This window comes from Lolium rigidum, chromosome 3, assembly GCF_022539505.1.
Source record: "Lolium rigidum isolate FL_2022 chromosome 3, APGP_CSIRO_Lrig_0.1, whole genome shotgun sequence".
Taxonomy (NCBI): Eukaryota; Viridiplantae; Streptophyta; class Magnoliopsida; order Poales; family Poaceae; genus Lolium; species Lolium rigidum.
Genome location: NC_061510.1, coordinates 364278203 through 364290746, shown reverse-complemented (window position 1 = coordinate 364290746; position 12544 = coordinate 364278203). Strand labels below are relative to the sequence as shown.

The 12544-nt window shown below is 43.6% G+C and overlaps 1 protein-coding gene across 1 annotated transcript; it reads right to left on the bottom strand.

Moving 5' to 3' along the window:
* Nucleotides 1-10783: 10783 nt before the first annotated feature.
* Nucleotides 10784-11679, bottom strand: LOC124704204 (abscisic stress-ripening protein 5-like). The gene is made up of 2 exons (XM_047236444.1): nucleotides 11343-11679; nucleotides 10784-11242 (listed from the first exon to the last, which is right to left on the bottom strand). Exons 1-2 carry the CDS (start codon nucleotides 11565-11567, stop codon nucleotides 11057-11059), a joined length of 411 nt encoding a protein of 136 aa, XP_047092400.1. The 5' UTR covers nucleotides 11568-11679; the 3' UTR covers nucleotides 10784-11056.
* Nucleotides 11680-12544: the final 865 nt, after the last annotated feature.

The window sequence follows — 12544 nt, the reverse complement described above, 5'->3', positions numbered from 1 at the left end:
GGTGTCCGAGTTGTCCATGGCTCTGCTCTTCCCACTCTATCCTCTGGAAGTAAATCAATCATCATACAATGGTGGAGAGTGAAGAACATAAATAATTTTTGCTAATCCTGATAAAAAAATTATGGCATATGGGAAAGAGAAAACTGACGAAATGTATTATACCATAACAATCAAAATAAATTAGTAAAGCTAGTTCACTTTTCAAAAATATTTATTTACATCAGAAAGAAATGATGAGTTCACATCTCAACACTTAAGAATGACTAAGTTTATTTGCTAAGCCCTAAAACCCTGCTCCTCAACTCCCGTCCCATTTCAGCCAAACAACATGCAGAATAGTAGGGCTGTTGTTATGGTTGCAGAGCAGCGCCTGATTCGCCCGGCTTCATAGAAAAAATTAGTGTGCTTAATTAGTTGTAACTTTTTGGGACAAATTAGTTTAGTTTGTACTAGTTTTTTATTTATTTCACGGGCTTATGTGGATGCCCACTTGCAACCGTACGGTTCTTGTACATTACGATATTGTTTAATGAATATATGGATTTTTGTGCCACTACAGGTGCAGTTCCGGACTTCCGGTCATATAGAGTCTGTTTGGTTGATGCCCCACCGCCCACTTCCAACTTGCGGGCACAACCAAGTTTTTGCCGACGGAATCGTCCGCCCACGGATTGCCCAAGATTGAACTGTACCGCACCATCTAGGGTGAGGCTAACCAAAATATCGGCACCAAACCAAACGGCAGCTGAGGGTCTTGGGCTTGCCAAATCTTTGGTTTGGCTAGCTTTGGCTCAAAACCAAACGCACCCAAAAAAAATTAACAGGTTGTGTATTATTTAGATAAGAGCATTCGGATTACAATCACTCAAAGCCGAGCTCAACGTGCAGGTTGGCACCGAAGTTTGTAACACAACCCCACACTCATCTCTACGAGCCATCTGGCACAAGTTATGAGCCACACAATTAGAGCATGTCTAGCAGGCCCCTTATAATTCTGCCCCGTATCTCGCCGCTTTTTCGCCCAGTATCGAAAAGTTGCTAACGGAAGAGCCATTCCGTCTAGCAGACCCCTGATGTCTACGGGTGCTTCTATTCTTGTAGACAGTGTTGGGCCTCCAAGAGCAGAGGTTTGTAGAACAGCAGCAAGTTTCCCTTAAGTGGATCACCCAAGGTTTATCGAACTCAGGGAGGAAGAGGTCAAAGATATCCCTCTCAAGCAACCCTGCAATCACGATACAAGAAGTCTCTTGTGTCCCCAACACACCTAATACACTTGTAAGATGTATAGATGCACTAGTTCGGCGAAGAGATAGTGAAATACAAGTAGTATGGATGTATATGAGTGGTAATAACAATCTGAATAAAATATGGCAGCGAGTAAACATGCAACAGAACAGTAAATAAACGGAGTTTCGATGCTTAGAAACAAGGCCTAGGGATCATACTTTCACTAGTGGACACTCTCAACATTGATCACATAATAAAACCACTCTACACTCTCTTGTTGGATGATGAACACCACTAATTGCGTAGGGCTACAAGAGCACCTCAATGCCGGAGTTAACAAGCTCCACAACATTCGATATTCATATTTAAATAACCTTAGAGTGCATGATAGATCATTGCAATTACACCAAGTACTAACATAGCATGCACACTCGTCACCATCACACTATGAAGGAGGAATAGATCACATCAATACTATCATAGCAATAATTAACTTCATAATCTACAAGAGATTACAATCATAACCTACGCCAAGTACTACATGATGCACACACTATCACCATTACACCATGGAGGAGGAATAGACTACTTTAATAACATCACTAGAGTAACACATAGATGAATAGTGATACAAAACTCATATGAATCTCAATCATGTAAGGCAGCTCATGAGATCATTGTATTGAAGTACATAGGAGAGAGATTAACCACATAGCTACCGGTACAGCCCTTAGCCTCAATGGAGAACTACTCCCTCCTCATGGAAGACAGCAGCGTCGATGGAGATGGCGGTGGTGTCGATGGAGATGCCTTCCGGGGGCACTTCCCCATCCCGGCGGCGTGCCGGAACAGAGACTCCTGTCCCCCAGATCTTGGCTTCGCGATGGCGGCGGCTCTGGAAGGTTTCTCGTACCGTGGCTTTTCCCGTATCGAAGTTCTAGGTCAGGGACCTTTAAATAGGCGAAGAGGCGGAGTCGGAAGGCTGACGGGGCCACCACACAGTAGGGGGGCGCGCCCCCCCTGTGGCCGCGCCGCCATGGCGTGTGGGGCCCCTGGGCCTCCCCTCTGGTGGCTCTCGGGTGTTCTGGAAGCTTCGTGGATTTCTAAAATGCTGGGCGTTGATTTCGTCCGATTCCGAGAATATTTCCTTACTAGGATTTCTGAAACCAAAAACAGCGAGAAAACAAGAATCGGCCCTTCGGCATCTCGTCAATAGGTTAGTTCCGGAAAACGCATAATAATGACATATAATGTGTATAAAACATGTGAGTATCATCATAAAAGTAGCATGGAACATAAGAAATTATAGATACGTTTGGGACGTATCAAGCATCCCCAAGCTTAGTTCCTACTCGCCCTCGAGTAGGTAAACGATAACAAGGATAATTTCTGAAGTGACATGCTATCATAATCTTGATCAATACTACTCCCTTCGTTCCTTTCTATAGTCCCTATAGATTTTTGGCATTTGTTTCAGAATATAAGGTTGTAGCTTAGCTTTTTTTCAATTACCCCCTCTCCGTTTAGCTCCCAAATCGTTCAGGTACAAAATTTGTTATGGTAAGTTAGTAGGATATAGATTTCCCAAATTTTACGTTGATCGCAAATCGTTCAGCTAGGGATCTTGTGTAAAAAATACTCTTGCGCTAATTTCCGTGCCAAAAAACTATAGGCACTATAGAATGGAACAGAGGGAGTATTGTAAAGCATATGAGATGAATGCAGCGATTCGAAGCAATGGTGAAGATAATGAGTAAACAAATGAATCATATAGCAAAGACTTTTTATGAATAGTACTTTCAAGACAAGCATCAATAATACTTGCATAAGAGTTACTCATAAAGCAATAAATTCAAAGTAAAGGCATTGAAGCAACACAAAGGAAGATTTAAGTTTCAGCGGTTGCTTTCAACTTCAACATATATATCTCATGGATAATTGTCAACACAAAGTAATATAACAAGTGCAATAGGTAAACATGTAAGAATCAATGCACACAGGCTAATACAAGTGTTTGCTTCTAAGATAGAAGGAATGGGTAAACCGACTCAACAATAAAGTAAAAGAATGGCCCTTCGCAGAGGGAAGCAGGATTAAATCATGTGCTAGAGCTTTTTAAGTTTTGAAATCATATAGAGAGCATAAAAGTAAAGTTTTGAGAGGTGTTTGTTGTTGTCAACGAATGGTAGTGGGCACTCTAACCCCCTTGCCAAACAGACTTTCAAAGAGCGGCTCCCATGAAGGACGTTATCTCTACCAAGCAAGGTAGATCATCCCTCTTCTCTTTTGTTTACACATGTATTTTAGTTTTATTTATGGTTGACACTCCTCCCAACCTTTTGCTTACACAAGCCATGGCTAACCGAATCCTCGGGTGCCTTCCAACATTCACATACCATGAAGGAGTGTCTATTTGCAAAATTAAGTTGCTTACCGATGAATCGAGCAAAACATGTGAAGAGAATTATTAATGAAGGTTGATTAATTGGGGGCTGGGAACCCCGCGCCAGCTCTTTTTGCAAAATTATTGGATAAGCGGATGAAGCCACTAGTCCATTGGTGAAAGCTGCCCAACAAGATTGAAAGATAAAACACCTAATACTTCCTCATGAGCTATAAAACATTGACACAAATAAGAAGTAATAAAGTTTTGAATTGTTTAAAGGTAGCACATGAAGTATTTGCTTGGAATGGCAGAGAAATACCATGTAGTAGGTAGGTATGGTGGACACAAATGGCATGGTTATTGGCTCAAGGATTTGGATGCACGAGAAGAATTCCTCTCAATACAAGGCTAGGCTAGCAAGGTTGTTTGAAGCAAACTCAAGTATAAAACGGTGCAGCAAGACTCACATACGAACATATTGTAAGCATTATAAGACTTTACATCGTCTTCCTTGTTGTTCAAACACCTTAACCAGAAAATATCTAGACTCTAGAGAAACTGATCATGCAAACCAAATTTTAACAAGCTTTATGTAGTTCTTCATTAATGGGTGCAAAGTACATGATGCAAGAGCTTAAACATGATCTATATGAGCACAACAATTGCCAAGTATCAAATTATTCAAGACATTATACCATTTACCACATGCAACATTTTTCGTTTCCAACCATATAATAATTAACGAAGCAGTTTCAACCTTCGCCATGAACATTAAGAATAAAGCTAAGAACATATGTGTTCATATGCAACAACGGAGCGTGTCTCTCTCCCACACAAGCATGATGGATCAGAGAATGAAAATAGCAAAACGAAAATAAAAGCACACAGACGCTCCAAGTAAAGTACATAAGATGTGACTGAATAAAAATATAGTTTCAAGAGAAATAACCTGATAATTTGTCGATGAAGAAGGGGATGCCTTGGGCATCCCCAAGCTTAGATGCTTGAGTCTTCTTGAAATATGCAGGGATGAACCACGGGGGCATCCCCAAGCTTAGACTTTTAACTCTTCTTGATCATATTATATCATCCTCCTCTCTTGACCCTTGAAAACTTCCTCCACACCAAACTCAAAACAAACTCATTAGAGGGTTAGTGCATAATCAAAAATTCACATGTTCGGAGGTGACACAATCATTCTTAACACTTCTGGACATTGCTCAAAGCTACTGGAAGTTAATGGAACAAAGAAATCCATCCAACATAGCAAAACAGGCAATGCGAAATAAAAGGCAGAATCTGTCAAAACAGAACGATCCGTAAAGACGAATTTTAAAGAGGCACCAGACTTGCTCGGATGAAAATGCCCAAATTGAATGAAAGTTGCGTACATATCTGAGGATCACTCACGTAAATTGGCAGATTTTTCTGAGTTACCTACAGAGAATCATATCCAAATTCGTGACAGCAAGAAATCTGTTTCACGCAAGTAATCCAAATCTAGTATTGACTTTACTATCAAAGACTTTACTTGGCACAACAATGCAATAAAATAAAGATAAGGAGAGGTTGCTACAGTAGTAACAACTTCCAAGACTCAAATATAAAACAAAATTGCTGTAGTAAAATAAAAACATGGGTTATCTTCCAAGAAGTGCTTTCTTTATAGCCATTAAGATGGGCTCAGCAATTTTAATGATGCACTCGCAAGAAACAAGAGTTGAAGCAAAAGAGAGCATCAAAAGCAAGTTCAAAACTCATTTAAGTCTAACCCACTTCCTATGGGAAGGAATCTTGTACACAAATAAATTCATGAGGAGCAAAGTGACAAGCATAGGAGAATAAAACACGAGTAACTTCAAGATTCTCAACATAGGGAGGGGAAACTTAATATTATTAAGATGCATACAACCATGTTTCCCTCTCTCATAATAACTTTCAGTGGCATCATGAACAAATTCAACAATGTAACTATCACAAAAAGCATTCTTATCATGAGTCTCATGCATAAAAGTATCATTACTCTCCACATAAGCATAATCAATCTTATTAATTTTAGTGGGAGCAAATTCAACAAAGTAGCTATCATTATTATTCTCATCATCAAATATAGGAGGCATCGTATAATAATAAACTTTATCCTCCATAGTAGGCGGCACCAAAAGACCATTATCATTATAATCATCATATATGGGAGGCATATCATAATCAACATAAACTTTCTCCTCAATACCCGGAGGGCTAAAGAGATCATTCTCATCAAAACCGACCTCCCCAAGCTTAGAATTTTCTATATCATTATCAACAATGGTGTTCAAAGCGTTCATACTAATATTACTACTAGCATGCAAATAAGGTTCCATAGGTTTTTTAATTTTCGCATTAAACCATTCATGTCTTGACTCAGGAAATAGTATAAAAAGCTCACAGATATTTTCCATTATGCCTTACTAGTGTTTAACAAGAAACAAAAAGATGCAATTGCAGGATCTAAAGGAAATAGCTTCGAGCACACACACAACAAGCAATGGAAAAGTACTTAGTTACCCGGTACCGCAGTGTGAGTGCCTTTTACCTTTCCTCCCGGCAACGGCGCCGTAAAAGTGCTTGATGTCTACGGGTGCTTCTATTCTTGTAGACAGTGTTGGGCCTCCAAGAGCGAGAGGTTTGTAGAATAGCAGCAAGTTTCCCTTAAGTGGATCACCCAAGGTTTATCGAACTCGGGGAGGAAGAGGTCAAAGATATCCCTCTCAAGCAACCCCGCAATCACGATACAAGAAGTCTCTTGTGTCCCCAACACACCTAATACACTTGTCAGATGTATAGGTGCACTAGTTCAGCGAAGAGATAGTGAAATACAAGTAGTATGGATGTATATGAGTGGTAATAACAATCTGAATAAAATATGGCAGCGAGTAAACATGCAACAGAACAGTAAATAAACGGAGTTTCGATGCTTAGAAACAAGGCCTAGGGATCATACTTTCACTAGTGGACACTCTCAACATTGATCACATAATAAAACCACTCTACACTCTCTTGTTGGATGATGAACACCACTAATTGCGTAGGGCTACAAGAGCACCTCAATGCCGGAGTTAACAAGCTCCACAACATTCGATATTCATATTTAAATAACCTTAGAGTGCATGATAGATCATTGCAATTACACCAAGTACTAACATAGCATGCACACTCGTCACCATCACACTATGAAGGAGGAATAGATCACATCAATACTATCATAGCAATAATTAACTTCATAATCTACAAGAGATTACAATCATAACCTACGCCAAGTACTACATGATGCACACACTGTCACCATTACACCATGGAGGAGGAATAGACTACTTTAATAACATCACTAGAGTAACACATAGATGAATAGTGATACAAAACTCATATGAATCTCAATCATGTAAGGCAGCTCATGAGATCATTGTATTGAAGTACATAGGAGAGAGATTAACCACATAGCTACCGGTACAGCCCTTAGCCTCAATGGAGAACTACTCCCTCCTCATGAAAGACAGCAGCGTCGATGGAGATGGCGGTGGTGTCGATGGAGATGCCTTCCGGGGGCACTTCCCCGTCCCGGCGGCGTGCCGGAACAGAGACTCCTGTCCCCCAGATCTTGGCTTCGTGATGGCGGCGGCTCTGGAAGGTTTCTCGTACCGTGGCTTTTCCCGTATCGAAGTTTTAGGTCAGGGACCTTTAAATAGGCGAAGAGACGGAGTCGGAAGGCTAACGGGGCCACCACACAGTAGGGGGCGCCCCCCCTGTGGCCGCGCCGCCATGGCGTGTGGGGCCCCTGGGCCTCCCCTCTGGTGGCTCTCGGGTGTTCTGGAAGCTCGTGGATTTCTAAGATGCTGGGCGTTGATTTCGTCCGATTCCGAGAATATTTCCTTACTATGATTTCTGAAACCAAAAACAGCATAAAACAGCAACTGGCCCTTCGACATCTCGTCAATAGGTTAGTTCCGAAAAACGCATAATAATGACATATAATGTGTGTAAAACATGTGAGTATCATCATAAAAGTAGCATGGAACATAAGAAATTACAGATACGTTTGGGACGTATCAACCCCGTATTTCGCCCCGTATTTTCAAAAATAAAAACCCCGGGAAGTTCAATTTCATTGATCATACTACGGATCATACATACGGATCAACGATTCTACATCCAGAATGCGCGATCCTACTCGGGGAGGTCGACTAGGTACGAGTCCGCCTCCGCCTCCGCCTCCCGCAACTCCGTCTCCTTCGCGGCGGCGATGGCCGCCGCCACCTCTTCCTCCTCCGCCCTCTTCCTCTTGGCGTCGTCCTTGAGGAACTGCCGTAGCTCCTTCAACAAGTCGGGGGCCTCCTCCTCCTCGCCGGCGAGCGGAGCTCCTCCAGCGCTGGTGCTCCCGCTGCTCCAAGCCTTCTTCGCCCAGCCGGCGGCGCTCCCGGGCCGGCGCGCCACTCGTCGAACTTGGGCCCGCTCATCGGCTTCATCGGCGGATCCTCGTTGTGCCGGGCCGCCCGCCCGCCGCGAAGTCAACGAGCTTCGGCGGGACGTACGCGGCGCCGGCGTACCTGCAGGCCGCACGCCGGCTCCCGGCGGCGGATCTCTTGCATTGGCGCCGCCACGCATCCTCCACGTTGTCCGGCGAGCGGGATCGCTTCGATCCGCTCGCCGGCGAGGCGGTACTGCGGCGGCGGGCGTCCATGCCGGATCTGGGGTGGAATGCGGCGCGGGGGAGTGAGGAATTGCTCGCCGGAGCTAAGTACGGAGGCGGCGGCGCACGGCGGAGGTAGGGTTGTGAGTGAGGGGTTAACCCCTCACTCGCACCTGCGCCCAGTATAAGTACGGGGCGACGGGACCGATTTCCTGGGCCCGTATTCCGCCGCAACGGACCGGCCCGAATACGGGGCCTGCTAGACGCCCCAAATCGCGCATGCCCCGTATCCCGCCGGAATTTTACGAGGTGGGCGGGTTATACGGGGCCTGTTAGACATGCTCTTATATAGTACCTACTGATGTAGTCTACAGACATAAGACGGCCAGTAGGAATCTTAAGCTGGAATTCTTTAATTTGCGATCATGCACACTTTAGATCTGTCAAGCGATCTTCCCCTGAACACCTATCACAATAGTTTGACAGTGGTTGATAGTGTTCCAGGCCGAGTCAAGAATATAAACGTGGTGGTCTCTAACCAATGCTCCCCAGGAGCCACTCTTCTCATTTGTCATAAAGCTAGCGTCAACATTGCATTTTACCCAGCCAATCTCATGTCTTCTCCATCCATCAAAGTTACCAGAGTTTTGTATAGTAGAAGTAGCCTTCTTCACCACCCAAAAGTCTGCTGGGGCTTTCCCAATATTCCTGTCCTTATCGACAGTACCAAGCGGTTGATCCATGTATAGTGCAAAGATAGTTTTGCAAGTACCTAGAGGAGTTAAAAATAGAATCTTCACCTTTACCAAAAATAATGTCATTTCTGTGATGCCAAGATTTTCACCAAATAAACATCAGCTTGTCTCTCATTTCTGGAGTGACTCTATCAAGTAACGCCCTTGCATTCTGGCCTGACGCCTCACCGGCTCGGTACGGTGCCGTCCCCGTTCTCGTGGGAGTAGTTCGTCGGGAGGCCAGAATGCTAGGGCGTTGGGCTGCCTATCGAGAATTCATGCCTTGGTAAGCTGGATATTTTGGTCCAGGTAACCGGCTGAGAGCACAAACTGATATTTCGGCCCAATTAGGGAAGGTTGTTTAAGATGATTACATACATGACCAACTTCTCCTTTTTATTTTCCAGTTAAATGATCACATGTTCTAGCATGAACGAACTACTGATACATTTCGGCCCAGTTAGGGAATCTAGTACCATGGATCATGGATCATGGCAGAACAATAAGAATATAAGATGGTACTCCTTCCGTCCAAAAGTATAAGGCGTTCAAAGATTAGTCAAAATTAAATCTTAGTTCATCTAAAAAAGGTTAAATCTTAGTAACTCTGACTAAATATTTAATAAAAAATATTTAAACCTACAGTATTGAATGGACACATTAATAAAATATGCTATATGGTGAATCTATTGATATTGATTGAGTATTATATTTTCTGCATAAACTTGATCAAACTTTAAAAATATTGAATTTTTAGTAATATTTAAACTTCTTATATATTTGGAGGGAGGAAGCACTAGATTCGTCGCTAACTAAGCATTATGTACTAATTTTTCCATAGCAAAAAAATTGGTGGGAAAAGGTAACAGGGGGAAATTTCTGCGTAGTGGTGGAAATGGATTTGATGTGGATCGTATTTTGCACTCCCCTCATGTGTTTTCATATACTAGTATTCAGAATGAATACAATACGAATGTTATCAAATAGAAGAGGACATTATCGAAGCCAGATGTGGATTGAAAGTTTACTCAATTTAGAACTGATACGAATATAGCAAAATAACATGCTCGCGTTTACAACAATTAAGTCAACCATAGACCGGTAGACAATTAAATATACAAATTGAACACACAATAGTATCTTGTTTGACCACACAAAAATACATTTGATGAACACATGTTAGTTTTTGGGTTGGATAATATAGGGCGGTATAATTAGTGGAAAAAATTCGAGAATGTAATTAGTGGAATTGGCTAGCTTAATATTGATCAGATATGACATGTCTATTTTCATATTCACATGCGTCAAATTATTATCATCAGGGGCGGCGCACAGGGTGGGCGAAGAATTAAAAAAAAAACTCTACTCCTAATTTTAGAAATATTGGCTTCATATATTACTTATTTTGCAAAAAAATTATCATAATGGAAAGCGCAAATAAAAAGTTGGAGGTGTGCCCCACCCTCTAATTATTTCCTGCGTCCATCACTGATTATCATACTCCATTTCCACTTGCAAATAAAAAGTTGGAGTATTTGTTTTTCTACTTGTAAAATAAATTCAGATATTTTCTACATCCATTTCCATCTTAGTTCAGACGTGGATATTTCCTCATCGGTTCCAGATTCTTGAAGAAAATCATCGAATATTTTGGACTGTTCTTTTCTCTTTTTGCAGAAAGTCCACCGATGTATTCATAATCAATCCTAAACAGGACTATTCACTGCAACTTTCCTCTCCAGGTAGTAGTATCATATGATGACTCCATAATTAAAGTTATGGTGGAAATTCATAGAGCGGAGTTAAATTCAAGCACAAACGAGGAGATACATGGGCTGTGGGAGCCACGGCACGGATCAGCAGCACCGGCCCTCCACTTATTCAGCACGCACGCGTACGCACGTAGAGAAGAAAATCACGCAGAGGTGAGCGCATGACCAGGCCCTCGTCCCAGCTAGCCTCTCCCACTTGGAAGAAAGGAAAACACACGTAGAAAAAGCACACGGGCGCTCGCCGGCGACGGCAAGGCTGGGCGTCGACGGTCTAGCCGAAGAGGTGGTGCTTCTTCTCGCCGCTGGCCTCCTTGGCCTCCTTGTGGTCCTCCTTCTTCTCGTGGTGCTCGTGGAAGGCGTAGCCGCCGGAGCCGACGGCCGCGGCGGCGGCCAGCTCCTCCTCGATCTTGTGCTTGTGCGCGTGCTCCGGGTCCTTCTTCGCCTCGTGCTTCTCGTACTGCACACACACACAAGCAGTTCATCATCGTTTAGTTAATTGGATGTGAAGCGCTGACGAAACAAATCGATCAAAGATGATGAGATCGATGGATGCGTACGAGGGCGAAGGCTCCGGCGGCGACGGCGCCCATCTCGCCGAGGTGCTCCTTGTGCTTGTGGTGCTTCTCCTCCTTGGTGATGCGCGCGTACTCGCCGTCGTCGGTGGCGGCCACCACCGTCTCGCTGGTGTAAGCGTACTCGTTGACGCCGCCGTCAGCCGCGGGCTGGAACTCCTCGCCCTCCTTCTTGTGGTGGAACAGGTGGTGGTGCTTCTCCTCAGACATGGCCGCCGACTGATCTGCTGAGCTAGCTAGCTAGTAGTAGACTGTGTGTGTATGTGACAGTTGGTCAGCTTGCTCTGTGTGGCTTGTGTAGGCTTCCTACTGGCCAGGTTTTATAGGCCGAGGCCACTGTTAGAATGGACGGTGGAATTAGCTAAGCAAATCGTATCATGGATCATGTATACACCTAACGAATATCCGTATGTACTAATCTTCTTCGTTGGGTAATCTGTGGCATAATTTGACTTTTCCCAAAGAAGGAGGAGGAGGCGATAATAGAGGTGATAAGAGACAGAGAGGGAGCAGTTCAGGTCAGATAGTAACGTGTTCCAGAGTCACTGGAGTCGTAGCCCCCAGGGCAGGGAGGCCCAGTTGGACGGATGGTGACCACCACTAATCCACCGTCCTACTGGCCGAGCTGCTGCCTGGGTAGCTTTATCTAGGTACACTAAAACTGTCGGCATACAATACCGTATTGGCTGACGGCGACGTGGCACCCGCCAACGCCCTTTTCCTGCTCACCGCGTCCAGAACCAGGCAACCACCAAACCAGATACGTAGGGAGTGTTTGATTTGTGCCCAAGGTTACCTTCCAAAATTTAGCTACTTTCTCTGGTTTAAAATAATTTCCTAAAAATGATTTATCTGAAGCCGAGGAACTGGAGAAAGTAGCTGAAGTTTTTGTTGAAATTTTACTTGCCTACAAGTTGGATAGCACATTTGCTATAAAAAAAATGAACTAAAATTTGATAGTGAAGCATTGGCATGCCAAAAACTTAGTGATCATCCAAACAAAACCCAACCTTTTGGTCGTGAAGTTTTTTTTGGCTAGTGGGAACTTTAGAGCATCTCCAGCCGTTGGGCTCCCCGGGGCGAAATCCGGCGCTATTTAGCGCCGGATGGATGTAAAGTTTGATCTGGGGAGGTCCATTTTCCCAACGGCGAGTCCAGGGTGGATAAATTTTTTGGATAAATGTAGA